This window comes from Catharus ustulatus, chromosome Z (assembly GCF_009819885.2).
Source record: "Catharus ustulatus isolate bCatUst1 chromosome Z, bCatUst1.pri.v2, whole genome shotgun sequence".
NCBI lineage: Eukaryota > Metazoa > Chordata > Aves > Passeriformes > Turdidae > Catharus > Catharus ustulatus.
This window is the reverse complement of record NC_046262.2, coordinates 270,585-294,504: the sequence shown is the minus strand read 5'-3', so window position 1 is coordinate 294,504 and position 23,920 is coordinate 270,585. Positions and strand designations below refer to the sequence as shown.

At 45.0% G+C, this 23,920-nt stretch overlaps 1 protein-coding gene across 5 annotated transcripts in view; it reads left to right on the top strand.

Moving 5' to 3' along the window:
* Nucleotides 1-23,920, top strand: part of NEDD4L (NEDD4 like E3 ubiquitin protein ligase) — a 70,997-nt gene that overhangs the window by 8,158 nt on the left and 38,919 nt on the right. For 4 of the 5 annotated variants that reach the window (XM_033085482.2, XM_033085481.2, XM_033085480.2 and 1 more), the window contains exons 2-4: nucleotides 13,236-13,309; nucleotides 20,362-20,443; nucleotides 23,454-23,492. In XM_033085482.2, coding sequence (XP_032941373.1) covers nucleotides 13,236-13,309; nucleotides 20,362-20,443; nucleotides 23,454-23,492 — 195 coding nt within the window. Of the gene's footprint in view, nucleotides 1-13,235; nucleotides 13,310-20,361; nucleotides 20,444-22,577; nucleotides 22,663-23,453; nucleotides 23,493-23,920 lie in introns of those variants that run through there. The other variant, XM_033085483.2, reaches the window with a different exon arrangement.

The following is a 23,920-nucleotide window of genomic DNA, read 5'->3' as shown; positions in this document are numbered from 1 at the left end:
GAAGTCAGGTATGTGGCATGAGCTGCTGGGGTGGTGGTGGAGGCTGGGTGTGAGCTCTTTGGTGGCTGTGAGCTGTTAAAGTGTGGGTCTCATGAATCCAGAGCTTTGGCTGGAATCCTGACCCTGATGAAGTTTGTCTAAAAGCATCTGTAGTCACATGAGAATGTTAAATGGATGAATTCCCTAACAAACAAGTGGAGATTTTAAGCTTTCTTTGGAGATTTCTGGAATTGACCATTGCTGCTGTTTGTGGTGAAGGGAGTGGTGGGAGGGAGAAGTGGTGTGTGGACAAAACTGTCCGGGCTTTGTGCTTGTGCTGATTCAGCCTCATTAACAAAGCAGCAGCTTTGCTGTGCAGTGATGAGCAATGGGCTTGCTCCTCTAACCTCTGCTCTTGGTACAGTGATGTGTGATGTGTTATAAAATGCTGGCTTGGCCGTTGTTTGTAACAGTTGGGCTGAAAGAGCTTGAAAATGCTCTGTCTTGGGCAGGTGTTCCTTACTTGCAGCTCCATTTTATAGCTGTGGTAATGGTGTCACTGTTTAGTGTTCAGGGCTGCAGGAGCACCTCCCTGCCTCACTTTATAAGTGCCTTTCCCCCTTTTGTTAAAACGCAGTCTCAGTGGCTGGGTGGGCACTTGAGGTGCAGAACTGCCCAGCCCAAGAAGTGGGGCCTTGGGCAGCTCAGGTGCTGTGTGCACAGCCTGTGCTGGTTTTGGGTGAGTGCTGGGGGCTCATGTTTGGGTGTTTATCCTTGCTGGCTGTTTGGCTTGTTTCAGTGACCGAACATCTGGTCACATTTGGTCATTCACTATTTTATTCCTTATTCCCAGTGTCCATAGAAAAACATTCAGTGCTCAGGGTCAGATAAATTCCTGTGCATGCCCGGGCTGGAGTGTGTGTGAATAACACCCTCCTGCTCCCATGGCCCGAGGAGGCACTTCTCCCTTCTGCTGCCGTGGGAAGGAGCCTGGCTCTGTGCTTTTCCCTGGCAGGCTGGGCTGGTCCCAGCAATGCTGTGACACACCTGGGTCCTGACAGTGTCGGGCTGGCTGAAGGTCTGGAAACCAGAGCTGGATGTGGGCCTTCAGCAGAGATAATGGGAGTGAACCTGAATGGATTGTTCTCTTTTTAAGGCAGCACTTTAGACAATTTTTTCCAAATTTTGTTTTTTGTACAAAGTGGATTATCCTGATGCTTCTGTCGGTCTCTTAGCCAGAAGTTGCATTCTCATTCTGTGTTCTAATTAGCATGATAAAGAGCATGTTGCATTTTCCTGCCCTGTTGAGGGGCCAGCTGCATTTAGGGGGTGGCTGTGCCACTCTGGTAGCCCAGAATGGGACAGGTGGGTGCAGCAAAGGCCAGCAGACCCCCCTGGCTCTCCAGGAGTAAGGTGAGTTGTTTTTAGGAACATCTTGCAGCTGTAGTAGAGGTTGTGCCAAATCAAGTCACACAGTCAGGTTTTGGGTTTGTCTTGACTAGTTTCTGTTGTAGTTTGAAAGTCAAACATTATAAAGCAGAGTGTGCTAAGTGGTTACAGGCTGGGTGTGGATTACCTGCCGGGTCATTTGTCACCTTGTTCCTGCATGTTCCTAATGCAGGATCCTGACAGAGCCCCTTTGGAAGCGTTTAAACCATGGACCCTTCACAGCTGTGAGTGACTGGCCTCAGAGTCTGCAGAGTTAAGATGCTGGAGTTTGCAGCTAATGTTTTCAAGTCTTACAGACACCTCCTCATATCTCATGCCTGCCTGTGTCACTTGTTTCCTTAGAATGTTGTCCAAAATTTGGCTTGGAACTAGTGCATATTTTAAAACATCACAGCTTTAGTCACTGCTTTGACATTGTTATTAAAGAAATGCCTCTTAACACTGCTCAGATTGATTTAGCAAAACCCTGAGTGGTTCCTTTAGCCTGCTGACATAATGAGAATTTACCTTTAATGCCTTGTGCTGCTGTCATTTTATTTTGGGTCCGGTCAGTTCAGTTCTGAGCTACTTGTAGGTGCATTTGTGTTATTTCAGTGCAGCGAGAGATGATCAGCTGTTACTGTGCTCTGGGCCAGGCATGCTGCACGGCTCCCAGCAGCTCTGAGTGTCTGTGCCCTACAGGGGGTGAAGTTGTTTCAGATTCCCAAAACTTGGACGGGAAGTAGGTTCTGTGTGAGAGGGAGGTCAGAGGTGAGTGCTGCAGTGGAAATCACTGAGCACTCACTGCAGTGTGTGGGACCCCAGACTGGCATTTGGGAAGTGAAGTGGGGTCCCCAGCCCGGTGTCCCTGCAGGCTGGAGCACACGAGCCCATAGATGGATCCTTTGATAAGGCTGGAATGTGCTACAGGAGCTCTGTGTGTCATTGCTCACCGTTGCTGTGGAAACTGGCTGCTTTGGTGGTTTAGCACTCAGCATCTCCTGATGTTTACTGGGGAGGTGAGGCAGTGCAGTAGCTGATCCCCCAGCGTGGAATCACATGCCAGGGCTGGTGGACACCAGGGCTGTCACACAGGTTGCTGGATGTGTGACCTGAGGTGGCTGCCATCAGGAGGTCGCACAGGCTCTGCCTGTGTCCTGGGGCTGGGTGTGCTATGTCCAAAAATCCAGGAGCTCAGTGTGACAAAAGCTGTTGACAGCTCTTAGCAGGGCTTCCTGATTTCCTGTGTCTCTGGTGTTCACCTGGGTCATGTGTTTCCTGTGGGGATGGTTGGTGGTCTCAGTTCTGCTGCCCTTTGTTGTCTCACTTGTGTCCCTGGGGCTCAGCATTAAACTCAAGAGCAAGCAGAGGCTGAAGGGCCAGCACGCTGCTCTTTGCTGTGAGGGGGACAATTCCTGACCTTTGGATTTCATCTCTGATCTCTGCAGTCTGTGCTCTTTGTGCCTTCCCAGATAGAGGTGGTACTCCCTGCAGTTCCCAGGAGAGGTTGAAGCCCTTTTCCTGACAAACTGGCCGTTAATGTTGTGTCAGTCCTCGGAGCGATGCTGCTCACACTGGAACATCCTTGCTGTTTCAATGACACTCAGGAGATTTCTCTTTGTGAGAAACCTCGAGTCTTTCAGTCAGATAGAAAGACAGGACTGTGGGTAATTGAGACAGAGGACAGCCTGCACTGTGTGATCTCCTTGGAAAAGCTTTTTCATGAGAAAGTCCCTTCCTCCTCTCCTTCCTAACATTCCATAAATGCCTTCAGTGCTTGGAAGGTGCATTAGAGGCAGGAGGTACATGATGGCATAGGACAGGGAGTACACTGAATTACTGGTTTTTACAGTTTTCTGACCTCACTTGTAGATTTTATGGAAGGCTGGATAAGGACAGATGTCCAGATTACTGTTTGAGAGCTGAGAGTGTTGGAAGAGAGAGCACTTTGCTGCTCTGGATGCAGAAATATTGGCTGTTTCTATAAGAAGATAGTACCAAATGGCACTGGCTTTGTGTGCCAGTGAAGGTGGCACAGTGCTGGGCTGGCCAGCACTCTCATGATTAAATAAAAATTACCCTTTTACATTCAAGCAATTACTTGAGTGAGAATCTCTCATTATTCCAGCTGAGTCCAGTGTAGTGGCAGCTCTGCCTGGCTGCTGTGGGGAGGGACTGTGGCAAGTTGGGAAGTGACTGAGCTGAAATGTTGCCACTGAGATGGTTAAAGCAAAACAGGATAAAGTTGTTGCAAAGAGTTGAAGGGACAGTAAATAAATTTCTTTCTTGTTGCTACCCTGTATCTTTGGAAGCTTACACGTTGTGCTGGGACCTCTTTCTGGTTGAGATGTGTTCCCATCTCTCACTGGTTATTGCTTACATGGTTGGAACTGGTGCTTTTCCAAACAGCTGACCCAGGTGTGCTGGTTTGATTTGATTTGGTTGCCTTCAGGATGTTGCTGTGCCTGGCAGCTTTGTTTTTTTTGCTGACCACTTCACACTTTGCTCAGTGTGACAAGTTCCTTACCAACATTTGTGTTTTCTAGAGCTGTTCCCTGATCTTGGGAGCAGATTTAGCTGTGCTCAGTGTAAGCTTGCCTACAGGACAGATACCATCCCATGGAAGGTGTTAGGCTGTATGTTGTTGGGGAGCCCATCTCCAGTGGGATCATCTGCAGCTCCAAGCTGGTCTTCTCTCTTTGCTTTGTACAAAAATTGGACTTTGTGTAGATCATCTTGTTGTGACTTCATTTAAACCTGCCTGAAGGAAATGGAGTTTGTTCTTCAGACTTGTGTTCATTTGTGTGATCCCAAGAGCTTTTCACTGCTGCACCTCAGTCACTGTAATATGCATTTGTGTTCTTGGAAGAAAAAGTCCTGATCTTTATTCCCGAGGTTGTTGACTGAGCTCTCTTTATGGTGTCAGGAGCATCCAGCCCTGTGTGTCCCTCCTCATCTCTGCAGGAGCCATGTGATACAGGCTCAGCAATAAGCAGGTAGAAGCAATCATTTCTCTCCACAACTGGTTGCTGTGGAAGCTGAAGCAGTGCCTGGAACCTGCCTGAGGAATTCAGCACTGCTGTGCCCCCTGCTCCTTCCTTTTCTGCCCCTTTGAGGAACATGCATCTGTGCTTCCCTGGGACAAGGTCCTGCCCTGGGATGCTGAATGACCGACCCTATTGCAAAACGTGGGTTCTGAATGTGCCTTTTGTTCGGGGCATCGAGCCCCAGTTTGCATCCAGAATGCCTGGCAGGACACAAAGTGCAGCCTTTGTTTTAGATAATGACTGGTGAATATTTTAATGAGTGTTTCTTAGTCTAGTCAGTGTCAAGTACCATTTTGGGAACAAGTGACTGAGCTAACCTCTGAGCTCGCTCTGGCAACAATCTGTTTATTGATAGGATTTCACAAAGTTTGAAGGAATTTTAGAGCCTGTTCTTTTACAATGTGTAAAAGACAAGCATATTCCATTAAAAGAAAAAATTTAAATTAAGGTAGTACCTACTTTTCTTCTTCTTCAAAAGCACCTTCAACTTCTGCAGCTAAATTTCTCAGTCTCCTGCATTGGGCATATTCTTTTACTCCAGTTATTTTTCACACCACCTTAAATTCTGTCCTCATAACATATCCCTGTATGTCAGTGGATGCACTGGAGAAGAAGTGAAGAATTCCACTGTGGGATTTGTCCTTCTTGCTCAATTGCCCAAATCTAGTGAGCCTTTAGCCTGGATTGGTAACTGAGCAGTTTTCTCGTTCTTTGTGAGACACCACGGTTGTGGTGTGGAAGAGCCTGCTAGCCCTAGGCTATCCATTTGTATGACAAATAAATACTCCAAATGAACAGAAGGAGTCAAGTCTTTTCAAGGGCTGCTGTGTTTGTGAAGTGAGCTGGGGAGGAAGGGGGAAAGGAGGCAGAACATGGTGTGCAAGTAGGTTGGAAACAGCAGGATCCAAAAGCAATCCCTTCCACATTGACTTGAATTTTCACTGTCTGAGTGGCTGGTTTTTCTCCCCTAATCTGAGCACAGGCTGTAATGGAGGGATTCTTCCCCCAAATGAGAAATTCTTGAGGAGCAAAGCCTTAATGGATAGGAGATACTGCTAGAGACTGTGACTTACTGTTCTTTAAAAAAAAGGAAGAAAAGCTAAAGGAGTGAACTGCTGGAGTGACTGACAATACCACTCACTGCAATGTTAATGTGTTTGGAAGAATTTTTTTTACCAGAGGAGGTTGGAAATTCATACAGTAACATTAATTATTAACTCCAGCCAAGAGCTGGAAGATCTAATTTAATTTCTGGTTGGATAATGGGATGATTCATGCAACAAATCAAAGTGTGTCAGAAAATGAAGTGTCTCTGTGAAAACATTCCCAGCTTCTGCTGTGAGCTGAAGGTGCTGCAGGTAAGCTGTTAAAACAGCTAAAGAATGGAAAGTACAGACTGAATTCCCTGCAGATGTCAGGCTGTGATCCACAGGAATTGGGAGTTACTGCCTTCTCCAGTCTGAGCAAAGCCACCTCCCTCAGCCTCAGCTTCTGCCCCAGCATCCTTAGCCCAGTGAGGCACGAGTAAATCCATTTCCCCAGGCTCTGCAGGGCAGTAACAAGAGCACTGCCTCAACTGAGGCATCCATGGGCTGTTGGGAGAGGTGACTTGTGGGTTCTGGGATCCCAAAGTGTAACCCAGCAGCTCTTCCCTCTGGCAAACACTTGTGGCAGCCTGGCTGAGTGTGACAGCAGGGTACCTGAGCCTTGTGTGAGGCTGAACCAGCTCAGAGCTATTTCAGCTGTTCACAGCTGCACTGGCATGTCCTTAGGCTTTTCCAGCACAGCCTGCTTAGGCAGCTCCCTGTGCCACCTCCCTCCAGGTGGAACAGGCAGCAGTGCAGCTCTGGGCTGTGGGTGTGTGCTGTGGAATCGATCCCCGCAGTTATCTGGGTTAGAAATGAGCCTCCAATCACAGTTTATTGTTGGATTACGCTTTTATTGAATGTGTGTTTTGTCATTAAACAGTGCAGCCACCGCTGGTTTATGGTCTGGAATCATTAAATATCTAACAAGGATATAGATTGTGGTTACATAAACATGTTTGTGTGATCTGTTGGCAACTGGCTGGGCTGCTGGAGTGAGTGCAGCTCAACCTCCCCTGTTTGATGCAGATCTTTGCTTGCTCTGTGACACCTTCCACTGGAGCAGGCTGCTCTGAGCCCTGCCCAGCCTGGCCCTGAGTTGGGAATATCATTAACCAGAGTAATGCTTTTCTTTCTCTCTGCTCCCACCAAAGATTCAACACTTCTCTTGTCCTGTCTGAAGAAAAGCAGATTTTCTCCTTTGGAAAGAGAATTTCCTAGGCTGTAAATGCATGGTAGAGATGATTCAGCAAACACACCCTCCTGCCCTGAGGGTGTTAGTGGGCATTGTGATGTTGGTTGGAGGTTGGACTTGGTTATCTTGGGGGTCTCACCCAGCTGTAATGATTCTGTGACTGCTGCATGAGCCCCTGGAGAGCTCAGTCAATGAGGGGTGCAGAAAACAGAGTTTTACTTGCATTAATTCTTTTAATGAAGCTAAATAAGGAGAAAAAAAGTCTTGTGCAGTACAGCAGGTCCATTAAATGGAAGTTCTTTTACATCCTCTTAGGTATTTCCAAAGCTCACAGTGCCCTGGTCCAACACCCAAGTATATCTAACTGCATGGACTTCAGTGCGTGTCCATAAAAACGGATCCCAATTCCCTTGGAACACTCAGTTTTTCAAAACACGTCGTAAAAATCCCTTGTGAGCAGATCGGCAGGAGGGCAGCCCTGTGTGTGCCTGTTGTTAATTGTGCTGTCACTGTGTGTGATTGTTGTTAATTGTACTTTCAGCACGGGGCGGGGCGTGCGGGCTCCCGGTCCCGTGCGCTGTCACCGATGTGCCGGTGCTTTTGATCCGCAGGCACGCTCCTGGCTCTGGGTTCTCACTTCTCCTTCCAGTTCTGTGTGCTCTGCTCTGCTGCTTTGTCCCTGTGGAAGGGAGGCAGCGTGGCAGTGTCCCTCTAAGACAAACCTGTGCCTTGATGGAGTTGTGCCTGGTGGTTGTTTCAGCTGAGTGTGTCACTGCAGCCAAGGAAAACGTGAATAAAGTCCTCTTCTTTAGAGCTCTGAAACGGGACCTGAATCACTGTTGTAAAATATTTGCTGATTTTCTGTTGTATGAACTTATGTATACCACAGTTCTCCAAATTCTGCAGTTCTTTTATTGGTGTTTGCTTCATCTGCTGATTCCTGCTGTGTGAGAATCCTGGCTTGGCCAAGGATGCTCCATGAACTCACCAATGCTTTGTAGCTGGGAGGGTCCTTATGATCCAAACTGCAGAACCTTCTTTTCTCCAAAAGCTTTTAGGTTGAGTTGCTCTAATTTTGCAGTCTGTGGAGAAAATAATGGGGTTTTTACAAACACATTGCATCCTGTAGTGAAGAACTCTGTGGGTAAGAAAAGGCAGAGTTTGATTTACTCTTGGATTGGTGAGGAGGAGTGTGATGAACACATGCAAGGACAAAGTTCTGAACTGGCTGCCTAGGCTGCTTGTGGTGCAGCTGAAAGGAGACTTTAATGTCCCTGCTTGAGCCAGATGAATTGTAACCAAGTGACCTTTTCAGTTTGTTTTCTGTGCTGAACTTGCAGAGGAGAGTGGAGATTTGGGTCATAGCCCTGGTGCGTGGTTTTGTTTGCATTGCACAAGTGAGATTTTATCAAACACTGTTGGCAAAATTGCCACTGACAATCTCAAGATTAGCAAGATATTGCAGGAGTTACAGTGAGATTTACCACACTGTGCTGCTGTGGCTTTCAGAAGTCACTGTGATGCCCTCAGAGATGGAGCTGTTTCCCTGGGAGTGGTGGTGACAGGGCACCCCACTTGGATCCTCCCTCCTGGGCTGTGGAATAGCTTCCTAAAAAGCACGTTTTTTCACTCAGCCATATGTGGATTGGGTTAATCCACCAAATCAAAGTAAGAATCAGCTCAACTCTTCTGCCACTGACCTGGGTTCCAGTTCCTAGGAGATTTAGGAGAAGCCTGACATGGTTATTAGGCTGGCCCTTAGGTAGAACACATGCCTGGTTTTGCTTTGGAGCTGCAGATCCTGGTTGATTTTCCCCCTGCAGATGGGGAGCATTAGGAGCAGTGTTTGTTTGGGTGACTGTGTGTGTGGCACACCGAGTTCTCTGAGCGTTCATTCAGGAAACCAGAAGTGCCACAGTTAAAACATTGAATTAAAGGTTTGTTGTCTTTTCCATTTGGATTTGTTTTGCCACCAAAACACCGAGTTAAAGATCTGTTATCTTTTTTAGTACATTATGTTTTGCAAACGTGGAGATCTAATAAAAGCAGAGTGAGGTGCTCAGTGGATGAAACCGGATTCACAGAGTCTCTAGGTGCAGGTAACATTCCAGCGGGATCTGGTTTCTCTCCTCGCACTCAGTGGAAATTTACCTCGCTGGCGCCTATCGTGGCTCGGGATCAAAAATGTCTCAACACAGAGCAGGGAAAAAAAGCCCAAGTGAACCCAAGCACCACTCCCCCAGCGTGGCTCAGGTGAAGCTCTCCGCAGGTGAAACCCAAGCTCGCCGGCCTTTCCCCCGGTTGCCTTGGCGATACCATTTATTGCCTCCTCCTGGCTGAACTTCCGCGTGCGGCGGTGAGCGGCGGTGCCTGCGAGCTCTCGGCGCGGGGACTGCGGTAAGTGCGGCTCTGCTGTGCCTCTGGGGTGTGCTGGGGTCAGGGGACAGCCCGGCATCCCACACCCGGCTCAGGAAACGGGGGAGTCCTGACCTGCCCAGCTCGGGCTCTTCCACTCGGAGGTGGTTTATACACCTCTGGAAAACCTCGTTAAACGCTTAATCTTGTGCTCTGCCCGACAGCTGTTCAAACATTGGTTTGTATCGATCCAGCCGTTGTGCCTTTCACACTTGTCTGTTCATTTAAACGAGTCAGCCTTCTAATTTTATACCGCCATCGATTGTTGTTCGGGCGCTCTCCCGCGGCGCGTGTCACGGGATTGTCTGGGGCTGCACTGCTGTGGCTTCCTGTGTGTGCCCTCAGAACACAGATGTGTATTCCAGGGCTTCCTGGGGCTGGTTTTACAGCTGGTGCTGGCTGAGCTGTGTCTCCCTGCCTGCGGGGGAGAAGGCAGCTCAGCACACTCTGACCTGCGTTTCTTCTCTTCTCTAAACTCCCCAGCTCCAGGGGATTTTATTAATCCAAGAGCAGGACTTAAAACACTCACATAAAGAAAACTTATTAATGGGTCTCAGAAATTACTTGGCTTTCCAGAGCAATGTGGTGTGTTTAAGGAATAGTTAACAAAAGTGAATCATACAGATAAATATACATACAAGTCTTTTAAATCTGCAAATGCATCTGTTTTCCTTCATCTTTTCTGAGGTGAGTTGAGGTTTGTTCACTGTTGATGAGGTCTGGATTTTGATCTTTAATAGGCTCCCAGTTCCACAGCTTGGTTCCACCTAAATAAGCAGAGTCCTCTGAAATGGCACTGTGAACTGCAGCTGAGAGAACACAACCCGTGTAAAGGTTATCCCTCAGCAGAGAGGAGAGCTCTGTAACCTTTGACATGTTTTGGGAAGGCAGGAGTACGTAAACTCCTGTTAATGATTGGACAAAACAGAAGTCGGTGTGGAGCTCAGCACTAATAGGTAACTAGGCCCTCGAGGGCAGGCTGGGTTTGGGGGCAGGGACAGCTGCTGGAATGCTCCCAGCTCCACTGCCATCCCCACTGCACACACAGCCTCACCACAGGATTGAATCACGGTGCTCAGGACAGTGCTTGGAGTTGCTGCTTGTGTTCTGCACTGTGGGTGCTGCAGTGGAACTGCAGCATCAGCTCTGGGGCTGCACAGAGCACAGGAGCCACCCAGGGCAGGGGGTGACAGCACCTGAGCCCCTTCCAGGCTCTCTGTGCTCTGTGAAATAGGATAGAAAAATGTCTGTGGGGTGAGCTGAACTTTTGTTTTGAGCTGTGCTTCAAAAAGCAGCTTTGGATATGTGCTTACAGAACAGGGAGTTCAGTGGAATACAAAAATTGCAGTCAGGTGTTCACTTCCTGCACAGCAAGTGAATACAGCTTAATCTCATCACCAGACAAGTATTTCTTTCTGCTATGTAATTTCAGCTCTGAGCAGAACCAAAGATTCTTCCCTGGCAAAAGGCAACTCAATGGCAAGTGACTTCTGAAGCCTTGTCTCCCTTTAACTGTTCCCAGCCATTTCCTGCTGCCTGTCTCTGATGCTGCAAGGAGGAAATTTGGCTGCTCATGCAAGGATGGGGTGGCATGATAAGAGATGAGGGTGGGTGCTGGCCTCTTGAGTGCAGGAGGAGGGAAGGAGTGTCCCAAGATTGTGTCCTGTCCATTGCTTGCTGACTCAAAGGGATGTTGGATACTTTTGCCAGAAAATGGGAGTTTGTTTGGGAAATTGCTGTTTAAGAATATATGAGGTGGTTGATCACTGATGGAAGTCTTTCAGTGTCGCTGATCAGCCCTGGTACCCTGCTCTGCTTGCTCTTGTTTGGACTCCAGCTGGGTGTTTGTTATCCTTCAGCCTTACTCTGTGCCATGTCCAATCCCCACTTCTTCATCCTCCCAGTCTGTCTCCTTATCCCATTCTCTGCTTGTGCTGGGGATCACTTTATTATTTGGGGTTTGGATCCTGGGTCTTCTCACACAGAATTTTTGTATTGTTAGTGATGTCTGTCATTGTGCCCTGGGTTTACATAAAAACCAACCAAAATCCTAATTTTTCTTGTACAGCCTTTTCAGAGAGGGCTGGGTGGAAACCTGCATCAGGTAATTGGTACTCTGTGAGTTCCAGGCTGTACCCAGCCAAGCAAACTTTTATCTGATTTTTTGGTGGACAATGAGGTGAGATCACCTCGCTGTTGCTGAAATAATTTAACTCCTTTTTTACCTAGACATAGCACACTTGAAGATAAAGGAAGAAATTGCCATACAAGGAGCCAGCAAAAGTTAATGCATGTGGCACATATGGCAGACCTCATCACTAACTGAGGAGGTGGTTTAACTATTTTATCTCAACATTCCATGTATAGGTGTATAGGAAAATTAGAACAAACATTTGCAAAAGCACTTGTGCTGCTTGTTGAATTGGAATATTGAGGAGAGGCTGAGAGCCTCCCCACAGGAGGGAACAGGGTCATAGCTTTTGGGATATTTAAAGTGACTGTGACCCTTCAGGTATGCTTTTGAGAATCTATTTAGATCATCTGGAGCATCATCTTTTGTATCTTGCAAAACTCATTTAGGGATCCTCTGGTAGTGGGACCTCCTCTTGCCTCCTTTTCTCTTTCAAAGGTGGTGGGGGGAATTGTTTGTGTTTTTCTTTGATTTCTTTTGAATCAGTTAATATGCAGAGTGCAGGAAGAAGGTGCCACTCTAGCAAAGCTGATGTTGGCCTTTGCTAGAGGGAATCTGAGTAGCATTGTGAACATAGAAACAGCTATTGCAACTTCTCCTCTAGCTCTACTTCAGTGAGGTCTGAACAGTCTGAGTTTCTGCTTGGGTTTTTCTGTGCTGTCCTCTCTTACTGAAGGAATTCTCCATTGAATTTTCCATTGTTCTTTTTCACCTGTCAGGTAAGCTTTGGGCTCTTTTGGGGAAAAAATCCTGTTCCCAAATTAGAAAGCACCTTGCAGTGTTAAGTGCTGCTGGGAACATACCACAGGCCGGGTTTACAGGAAGGATTTGTGTCTCAAGTGTTGTTCCAGGGCAGGACGTGTGCCAGGTGGAGCCTGCCCTGCAGACAGCTTCAGTGGGACTGTTCTCTCCTGCTCCCGTGTCCGTGCGTCCTTCCAGAGGGATGAGCTGGGCTGCCAGCTCTGGCTTTGCTTTGGAGCCGGTCCTGACCTTCCTCACAGTCACGAAATCTGTGCCAAGACAGCTGACAAAGCTGTGTCTGGCTTTCAGCTGCCTAAAGCAAACAGACCGGGAGAAACCTGTGGGAAAGTGTAATTGTTTTCTGAACAGGCTTCAAGGAACGGGGTGTCAGGTTACTGTAATTGAAGCCAGTATCTTGCAGCTCGGGGAGCCTTATCAGAGGAGAGAAGGTATCACTGATATGGGGGACTGCAGAACCTGTTTCTGTACAAGACTTTCCAGGTTTTATTCTGGTGGCCTCTTTGTGTTGCTCAAACAGGGTGGAAAAAAAAGTAAAAAAGGCCATTTTTACTGATGTTCTTCAGGGCTCCATGTAATAAAATGATAAACTGAGCATCAGGCTGATGCTCCAGTGATGTGCATTGCAGGACTTGCTGGCTGTCAGTGAGTGCTGATGTGGAGCTCTCCATGTACACCAAAGTGGTGAGACAGGCTTAAAAATTTAATTTTAAAGATTTCTTTTTAACTGTGCACCCTAGATTTTTACACCACAGACATCTCTCATTACTAAAATGTTAGGAGAAATTTCCCTTGTGTTTGAAGAGCTTTACTGTCAATGCAGAATGAATTTGTGGCATGTGGATCACTTAGGATGTGAAATGGCCTTGTTCAGCAAATACTCTCCTACTTTTATTGCTGTTATTGTTACAGTGTTATTGCTGTGATGTTATTACTGTTATCTGCTCTTACTCCGTCTTTATTGAACTCTTAACAGCTCTGACTGGACTCAAATACTCCTCATGGCTGGATTCAGATAAGCCTTCCAAGAGGAGCTTTGTTCCAGATCCTCCCTGGGAGACACTGCTGCTATCTGCTAACCTCTTCAGAATTCCCCACAGCATCAACACTAAAGCCACTTTTCTTTTTTGTCACAGGAGGAGTCTCGCATCCTCAGGGTGAAGGTGGTTTCTGGCATTGATCTGGCAAAGAAGGACATCTTTGGAGCCAGGTGGGTGTTGTGCAGTGCCTGGGTCCTTGGAGCACGATCAGCTGGGGAAGCTGGTGAGGGCTGCAGCCCCTGCATTGGCACAGCATTTGTGTTCCCCACACAAATCCATGGTTCATGGCACAGCAAGCAGCTCAGAGCCCGGGCTTGTGACAAACCAGGTAATGGCTGGGGGACAGGCTGCTGCTGAAGCTGAAATGAACCCCAGCACAGTCATTTTCTTTTTCTGAAGCTTAATTCTGCCTAAGCATGACAAAATGCTTTACTGCAAATGTTCCAATCTCCTTAGAAGGGTTTTTATCAGTTTGAAATTAGTGGTATCCAATTTTAGCTTTTATTGAAGTGACTAATTTCTTAATGGATAAATGAGCTTCCCTGTGGGTTTTCCTGTATTTCTTTAATGATGCTTACAAATTGTTCATTAACTTGTGTATCAGCTTAAAACTACATGAAAGCAGCAATTAAAAGGTTTCATCAACTTCAGTGTTTTGGGTGAAATTTGCAACAAGCGTTCCTTTAGTGCAGAATATGTTGTGCCAAAGCTTTGCTATGTTCTTTCTCCAGATGTGTTGTTTTGAAGAACAGGTTTTGATGCTGACCATTAGCAACATAACTTTCATCTTTCAAAATGCTGGAAGCTAAACCCAAGTGTAATTTGTGCTGAATCCTGTTGGTTTGGCCCTTAACATATTTTAAGGAAATGGGTTTAAACTCAGTAGGATTTCAATAAAAGCAGAGAGTTAAAAACATATTCCCTACATGTTTTAATCTTCCAGATGAGTTAATGTACAGTTTGAAAACACCTCCTGTGCCTCTGTGTGGAGGAGTTGTGCAGGGCTCCAGACTGGGGCAGGACAGGTACCATTCCTGCCTAACTGTGGAAGATCAGCTACATCTCAGTGGGTTGTCCTGACCCTTTTTAATCAACTTCCCCATTATGAAACTCTGCCTGTGGGCTTGCAGAGTCTGAAAGCCATTTCCTTCTTGATTAAATCTGAGGAAAGTCTCTTACCAGTGTAGAGCACTGGAGAAACTGGAGATTGGAGCAGTACATTTTGTTTTATATATATTTTATATTTTGTAAAACTACAAGTCTGTGATAGGTACTGATGGTGAGTAGATACTGCAGGCTGGGATTTTGTGAGTTTAGTATCAGCTTGCATGTGTGAATTAATTTCCTTCCAACTTCTTAATTGGAATGTGTTAATAAATTTCATATAAGAATCCAAGTACTGGCTGAACTCAGACTGTGTGCATCCCATAAAGGTACAGCTGATGGGATGCCTTAGCTACTTACTGTATTTTGCTTTCTAAAGCATGAAATAAATGAAAATTGTGGCTGTCTGCAAGTTGAAAATGTGAAGTGCTTTTCAGTTAAAATTGCAGATGTTTTTCATTGTCAGAAAGCTGTGCTTCTAGTGGCAGAAGAGTTTGTTATGGGTTTGTTGCTTTTACCTGCTCTTTTCTGAAAAGCACTTTTCTGGTTTGATGTCATGTGTGCAGGATCCATGGTGGAGCTGGGAAGGCAGGCTCCAGGCTGCTGGCAGGATTGAAAGTCCTGCTGTATTACCCCTACTGTGAGCAAGGCTGCTTGAAATGTGGCTGAATTTTTAATTCATGTGTGCCCTGTCCCTGTGGCTCCTGATGGGAGGAGAGCACTCGTGGCTGTGGCTTTGCAGGTGACAGTGATGGCAGGTGTTCACCTTGTGCCTGTTCTTTGAAGTCCTCTAGCACTGCTTCTAGTCCACTTTGAGTTAGGGTGCATCTGGTTTTAACTACTGCAAAAAGTGTGGTGACAGCTGTACCCCTGGAGCTGTGCCTTGGAACTGGCTCCCAGCCTGTTCCCCTTCTGTACTGATGGCTCCCCTGAGGAGCAGAGACAAACCCATTGAAGGGAGTTACTTTCATAAATTATTCAAACCATTTAAAAAATAATCTGGCTCCTGAATGCCTCTTCAGCACTTGCACGTGTGCCAGAGGGAGAGTGCTGTGTGCATCCTGGCCCAGGGATGAATTCCCAGAGCCACCTGACCAGAGGGCAGTTGCTCAAGTAGGAGAGAGTTCATACTCTGTTGTTGCTTTTTCCTTTTCCCAGCTGATTGGCAATGGAAGTTTTTCCAGTGTAGCTGTAAATGAAATGTTCTGAACAGTGTGGGAAGGGAAAGAAACCAGCTGAGAGTTTCCTCTGACCCAGCCCTAGCTGGACTTGGGAATGCCAGAGCAGCGTCTGCACTGCTCAGCAAGCGCACGTGGCTCGTGCCTGCCCTGTGGAATGAAGCTGTGGGTCAGGGAGCAGCTGCAGATGTTGGGATGAGCGCAGTCCCTGCTGGGTGCAGAGCCGGGTGTGTGTGCCCAGCCCGGCAGCAGAGGGCACCAGAGAGTTTCTGCAGCTCCCACCGGCACCTGGTGGCTTTGGAGCGAGCAGGCTCGCAGCTTCTTCCCCAAAATGAGCGGATTTTTACCCATTTTTACATGTTCTGTTCTTTAGGATGCACTGGGAGGATGTGGTCTTGCCTCTTAGTAAGAGGACTTGGTAATAATTCCTAATGGTTATGATGTCATAGTAAAAAATAATTCCCATCAGATAATTGCTCAATGGCAAATTTTCTTTGTAGAAATACAGAAATACAAAATGCTTCTGGTTACTTGAATCTTCTGTATTCAGCTTCCTACCTGCCTGCTGTCTGCTGTAATCTGTCAGTTTACCTGAATCTGGTATCTTGAAAAGAAAAAAGGGGCATGTCAATAAAATCATCTCAAGAAAACCTTTTGATCTTAAATATCTAAGGCAGAACTGCTGTGTTGAGCTTTTTTTCTTCCTAAAGCCAGGTGTCATGGAGTTCTCTTGCTCCTTCCCCACGCCCGCTGGATTTTGGAACTTGTTAAGATATTTTGGGAGTGTGAAATGGCATAAGAAGATCTATGCATACATCAGCCCCTCAGCATATTCTGTTAGAGCATTCATTTAACCTTTGCAAAAAAAAAAATGGCCTCAGGGAGGAAAAAACCCCATATTTACACTTCCATCTGTTTTGAAGATTAAAATATCCTTTATCCTCTGGGAGACTTCCAAGAGAGCAAGAATACAAGAGGAATCCATCTTGCCATCCTTTATTAGAACATAACATGGTAAAGGAAGGTGGAGACACTGGAGGTGGGGTTTGAGGTGTAATTTTTAACTCCTTTTTTCACCCACAGACACTTCTTTGCAGCTGTCTGTGATGTGAGTCATTATCTCTAGCAGCTCCTTGGTAAAGCCTTGCTACGTTTCTTGTAGAGTCAGAAGTGTGAGCCTTCCTTTGTGCAATAACACACTGGCAGGGAAATGGGAGCTGTGTGAAATGACTCTGGGATTTGGTATGGAGCAGTGAGATTTGGGATGCTTAGGCACAATGGATTGCAAGATTGGCTTTGCAGTGAAGGGTAAGGTAAGGTTTTGTTTTCTTTCCAGAAGCCGATGTTCCTTTATCCTTGTGCTTTGCTTGAGTCACAGGACATGAGACTTTTATGGCAGTGAGCTCAAAATCTTGCTTCTTTTTGAGAAAAACTCTTAATGTTAGTACAGGCAGAAAGGTGAAACCCAGAAAGCTCTGCTAAAATAAAACCAGGGAGCAAACACAGCCAGTGTGCTCTGGAGCTTTCCTTGTATTTGCTGTGTGTTCTTAGTGCAGGAATGGGAAAGTCACCAGGGGAATGCTTATTGGGATAAAATGATTGTGGCTGTAAGAGAGCCTCTGCCTTAGAACACTGTTTTCACTGCTCTCCATAAAACTTGGTCAGAAGTATCTCCTTGTAATTCTGATCTTTAATGATACATGCTTTGGCAATTTGTTTCCCTCACTGGAATTTTTAGAAAAATGTTGCAAGCTCCACTAAGTGCATACATAGACAGTTTCTCTAAGTGTGTTTAAATGATTTTGAAAAACATTTTCAGGTTCACAGAATTTCCTTTTGTCACACATAACCTTCTTTCCAGCCCTGAGGCTCCCATAATTTTGTGGCTCCTCTGCCTTTGTGTTGGTGTGTGTCTGTAGCCACAATTACAGGAGCTGTTGATCAGCTCTTTCACATATGTGAGGCAGAAAAGTGGCAGCACAAAGGGAATGGCTCTGTGTTTCTTACAGAAGCAAAATTATCTTGTGCAAGACTGTTCCAAAGAGAAGCAGTCGGGCTATTTTGAAATGCAAAGTTTGCCTGCATGTGACAGGCCTGGCATTCACACACTTGCATAACAAGTGTTACTAAATTTTATATGTGGGGAGGCGGTTTCAGCTTTTCAAATAAAAATAGAGCCATGTAGGCCTTAGTAGTTCTATTGTTCTTTCACATGTGCCTGTGCTCTCCACCCCCTTCTTTTGGAGCTTAAAATAAGTAAATAATACATCATGTCACTGGAGAAGGTGGTTTGAGACTTGCTTTCAAAAGTGTTTCAAAAGTAGAGCGCAAATGGGATTCCAGACTCAAGTGAACAAATGGGACACTGCTCATGAGTCCCAGTTTCACACTGCTCCAAAGTAATGTGATTTTTAAAGGAGGCTGATCTTCCTTGAGATTTTCTGCTGGAGTTTTTAAGTCATCAGAGCTTTTGTTGTCCTCCAGAAGAAGAACTGGAAGCTTGCCTTTTCATGCTGAGATTGAAATGAGAGATGATAATTATATATCTACAGTTGCTTGAGCTTTAAGAAAATGACAAATTCTGCAAGTTGGCAAAACCATGGCAATTAGCTAAATCTGGATGTCTGAGGGATTCCAGAGGTCAGGAAAAGGATTTCTTAAGCACAGATTGGTTTGATGGCTGTTGTTGTATCAAACTTTGTACTAACTTGTGATTATGATTAACATAACTTTCATTATTAGCATAATTTTCTTAGGATTCCCTTTTATTCTCCAGAGAACTGCTGTGAGCTTCAAGGTTCTCCTGATTTTGGCAGGTGCTGATGTTCTCTTTAGGTTTTGGCCAGTCATGTTTGGATAGACAAGATTTGATGCTTTTAATCATTTATGATTTTGTAGCAAGGAGCATTTTACTGCTTGTCACTGTGTCTGTTTAATTCCAATTTGTGGTTAGGTTTTCCAGTGACTTTTAGTGGTCTTCCATTCTTTTGCCAGTTTTCCTCAATTTTACTGATTTTCATGTTTTTATCTGACACATCAAACATGTTGGTGCTTATTTTCCCTTGCAAAGATGCCACATTTATCTGGAATGCTTGCTGTTAGCTGGGTGTTCAGGGTATAATTAACCACTGTAAAGTTCCCCCAGCGTTTCCACCGCTGCTTTGACATGTAGTGTCTGTTCTCTGGGATCCCAGTTATTTTGTTTTGCTGCTGTAGTTATGTTCTTAATTGGGGTTCTGCCTTCTTCCATTCTTTGCCCATTTTCTGGTTCCTTCACCAGTGAGCTCAGTGCCAGTGTCTGCTCCCCAGGAAGCCTCAGCTGGTCTCCTGTGCAGGGAACAGGACTCTGTGCTCTGGGGTGGGCAGAGCAAGAGGCTGCAGTGCAGGGCTGGGTGACACAGCTCCACTCTCTCTCAGTATCAGCTTTCTTGGGCTCCAGTCTCTGTCCAGCTCCCTGTTTGTTTTAAGTAAACAAATGCATGTAAGTAAACAGTCTCAAATATCCAGTCGTTTGGGTAAACTCCAGCTTCACCTTCAGTACCAAGAGCTTGGCTGCACAGCTCAGTCTGACTCGCTCTGGCCTGCTTTTGGAGCAGGCAGAGATGGCACTGGTCTGTTCAGTAAAGGCAGATTTCCTCTCTGAAACTGCTAATAAACTTCATTGTTCTCTAGTTTTTAAAAATAGACATGGATTTTAAAAATAATCTGTGCCACTTTCAGAGTTGTCATTTTCTATAGACAGAAAGTTCACCCAGCATATTTTAGCATTAAAAATTTTAGTATTTCTAAGGGTTCCTGAAAACAGCATTGTCCAGGTATGAACTGATAACCCAGATCTGGGAGGATGCTGTAAATATTAGCACAGTACCTCAAGCTATTCCAAGCAGTATCAACATTTCTTTGTAATCACAGTGATGCTCTGCTTTCTTCTAAACCTTGGTGCTTAATTCTGAATGTAACTGCAGTTGAAGTTGATGCATTTATGTGCATCTACTTTTAGGAATAATCAGTCCAACACGATGTCTTGTTTATTCTTGCCTCCACCCTTACAGCATTTTATATTCAACACATGGAGCAGCCAGTATAATAGACATACAAGTGCTGATTGTTCTGTCCTGGTACTGTCACAGAATAGTTCCTTAAACTCACAAAGTACCAGCATTGAATGACTTGGTTGCTAACTCTGAGTGACTGGTGGCATTGGGAGTCTTGGCTCATCCTCCAGTTGAGTGTGCTGCAGCCTTGAGAGGGAAGCACCAGAGCAGGTCCTGGTTTTGCTCAAGCACCCATTTCCTCCCTTCAGGCAGGCTCTGCTCCAGCTCCACATCCTGACATTGTACCTGTGTGCAGTCCATCAGTTCTGCAGGATGCTCTTTGTCCCAGTCTGGAGCACAGAGCCATGGAATGGTTTGCATTGGAAGGGCCTTAGAGACCACCCAGTCCCACCCTCTGCCATGGCAGGAGCAGCTTCCTCTCTGCCCTGCCTGTCTGAATCACTGCTGGTACTGTGCAGCTTGATTTTGTGGCTCAAAACAATTACAACCAGTGCTTGAGAATACTTGCTGTCAGCCTCCAGGGTTAGCTGTAGCCAGGCTCTTGCAGAGGCCACAGCTCCCATTTTCCCTGAGTGGTTTCAGTGGAGTGCCAGGGGCATGCCTGTGGGCAGGAGCTGTGTGGGAGCAGCAGTTCTTCCAGGCAGCAGGGACAGAGCTGCAGGGGATGATCTCTGCTGTCATGGGCAAGGTTTCACTGAGCACATTCAAACACTGTCAGTGTGGCAGTAGCTTACCAGAGTTCTGAGCTTTCACTCAACACAATTGCACTGGAGGCTTTTGGAGGTGCTGTTGTTACCCAGTTAAATGAATTAAATGACAAATTCCTTCTGCAGTGCTGTCTGCTGTACAACTGCAGGCCATTAAATCTGATGTCTTCTTTTGCAGTGACCCCTATGTGAAACTTTCCTTGTATGTAGCAGATGAGAACAGAGAACTTGCTCTTGTGCAGACAAAAACTATCAAAAAGGTATGTATATACTCTTTAATTCCTTGGCTTTGGAAAGACTGAGAACACAATGCAGCACTAATTATCCATTACATACATGTATGTAATGATTTTAATGTGGTTTTCTCCAAACCAGAATCAGAGAACAGGTGTGTGCACCTCAGTGTGTCTGGCCTGGAGACAGCACCTAACGTGCTGCATGTTGTTCCCTAAGGCTTGGCTTATCAAATCCCACTGCAGGTTCTTTTTTCAAATTCATATTTCTTTGAAAGACATGGCTGAAATAAAGGACTTAGCAAAAATTATTCTGTTCAAAATTTCCATTTTCAAAATATTTTCCTAATATGGGAATTTAAAATAAGCAGATGACAGAAAATATGCTGTAAGGAAAGCCCGAGACTTGTTACATTTTTAATTAGAACCAAAAGTTTCATTTGAGTTTTTCATTTATTTTATTTTGAGTTCTGTTTCATTCCTCAATTTTAGTTCACAGAAACAAAATTCCACCAAGGGATATTTGTCATTATCAGGTTTTGTAAGGATGTATTTTTTTTTCTTTTGCTGGCATTGGTGGCAGAGAGGAAACTAGTCATAAGCTATATGAAAAATAAGGGAAAATAATGAGTTGTCATTTTTTATGGAGGTATTTGGAATCAGCAGGGGTTCAGCTGAAGTCATTACTGCAAAACAGAATAATGAGGAGAATTCTGTTATTGAAAACACAAACTGGGATGGTGTGGTTCTGAAATCAGGACATTGGGTGTCATGAGAAAACCAGTGTGGAATCCTGGAGGTGTGCAAGATCCAAGCAGAGCTGTCCCAGAACCAGGGCATGTTTGATGTGCAAAAGGGATTTTTCAAAGACTTCCTGGTTAGCTGTTGGTGCTTGTTTCATTCCCAGAGCTGCATCTGCTGATTTTTCACTGTTTCTTCTTGCTGTCAGTTAAATCCCAGACATTCTCAGTCATTTCTGTAATAGTGGTATTAACTCATATGTTGGAAAGGTGAATTTTTACATTTCATCTCGAGGCAGAGTTGCAATCCTCTCTGTTTTGTAAATACCAAACATCATTAGCATATCCCAGTTTTGAGTTCAAATCACTAATAAAGAAATACTGAGTACAAACAAAGTTACCAGAAGAATGCCAGCTTAACGTGCCATGACCTAACTGGGTTGAGTTTGAGGCTTTTTGCTTCCCTTTTTCTCCCTCCATAGCTAATCCAGCTGTAAGGTTTGATGAATGCTCTGTGCTTCACTTTGGAGCTGTTTGGAATGCCCTGCTGAAAAGGCTCTCTGAAGGAGGGAAAGCTGGATTTGCTGTTTGCTGCCTTCTGATGGTGTACTGTGGTCAGTGTTCTTTAAATTCCTGCTGGAATTTCAAAGTTCAGATGAAGATTATCCAGTTCCTTCATTTCTTCACCTTGACTGCACCGAGCTCCAATATGGAATATTAAAAATAGTTTTCCATCTCTGAGTCTCCCCATTGAGCTCCAGTGTTCAGGAGCATCCTTTCTCTCCATGTCCTCCTTTTCTGTGGAGGGTTGAAACCCCTTTTTGAATTCCCAGGGAAGGTCGAGCTCAGTTTGACTCTGGCAGTCCTTGCCCATTTTAGGATGTAGCTCTTTTGGAGGTTGAGTTTTTGTTATGGTTTCCCTGCTCATGTCCTGTTTGGAGCTATTGCTGCAGTTCCTTCTTTGCTGGCACTTTCTGACTTGGCCCACCAGGAGTGGCACCTGGAAAGGTGGAAGAAATGTCTGTGAGTTCCCAGGCATTTCCCAAAGACTCCTCTGCCTCGTCCATCAGACTTCCCTGAGCTCTGTGGTTAATCAGCATTCAGAATTAATGGATGATCAATGGGCAGTAGTGCCCTCAAAGCCAGTGTGAAGCCATTCTTTTTCTGGTAAATTGTGTGTGCCCTCTGTAGCCAACAGCAGTAGCGTTTGATGGATACAAGTGTTTAAAATGTAAAATTGTTTCCCTTACTGCCTCATTGTAATTGAGTTTTTTTTTACTGCATACATTGTACTCCTTCAGGGAAAAAAGCTGAAAGTTTCTCCCTGCCCACAAGCCCATTCCTACCCCTCCCCTCATTGATTCACCTGTCCTTTACAGTTGTCTTTTCTTTCAGGGGGTATTTCCTGCTCTGCCATGAGTGCTGTATTCCCAGTTTGTAGAGAGATGCAGTGTAGTCAGCCCCCATGTCCTGCCCATGAGGAATCTGTTGGATCCATAGCAAGGAGTAAGAGAAACAGCCAAGATTCCCCTTCTCTGCTAGAACAGAATTGTTGTGGGTGTAAAGCCAATTTTTCCTGTCAGCACTGCCCATAAATCTCTGCTGTGTGAGAGCATGAGGGAATGATTTGGCATGAGCACAAAAACATTGGACATATTGTCCAATTGTTTTTATACTTACCCCAGCTTGAATTGTCCCAATGACTGTTTGTAGTTCTCATCTCTTTTATCAGTTGATTATGTCATGCTTGAGCTCACTTCAGCTTGCAGTCTATATGCACATTTATTCTGTGCATTTTAGTCAGGTTGTTAAAATTAAAATCCTTGGGCTGGGAGATTGGAAGAGTATCTTAACCTATTCCAAGGAGTAACCTTTTCTCTTTGTTTCTGGGGTTTTTTAAAAATTTTCTTCTGTTTATTTCACAGTATAAATCTGAGTATATTTTTGTACCCCTAAAGTTACCTTTGTGTTTAAAAATACTTTTTTTTAACCTGGGTTTACATGAATCGTGAGAATTACATGTCTTCATGTTTTATTTCTATAGGTTCTCAATGATTTATCTTTTAATCATCAAATTCTATTACTATTTAATGTCTATTTTAGGATCATCTGACTCAATTGTCCTCCCACATTTGGTTTACTCAGTAGAGAATTTCTAGATGACAATATATTTTTCAATTTCATTTATTACATATCCTTCTTTCTATTTCCCTAGAAAACTGTCAATTGCATGTTTGTTCTTATAATTGCACACCAGAAATGTTAGCATGTAAATATTGTTATTTGTTTTATTACAGACACTGAACCCTAAATGGAATGAAGAGTTTTACTTCAGGGTAAGTTTATTTGCAGTCATTAGGCCCAGCTTCACAGGGAATGCTGACTGGGACACATGACTTTTGTGGGGTTGGCAGCTGAGTAATGCAGATCTAAAATCTCAGGAGCAGGAAATGCACAGCCCTGCTCAAAACCTCTGTATAGTTCATAGATGCTCTGTTAAAACATCTTGAAAGTCCTCAGCAATAATGGGACCTACAAAGTAATTTACACCCTAATATTGTGTGTCACAGTTCCCTGATTTTCTCAGAACTGGGAAGTCCCATTTCCAGCCCACAGAATTATCAATGCATTGTGGTATATTATTTCTAAATTTTCTTAATTAAGCATGCTGGTCATAGTAACCTGGCTTGCAAGGCTTTTCTGAAAAAAATTATCAACTGGATCAAACACTATAAAATTTGTTATTAATAGCAGTTGTTTTGTC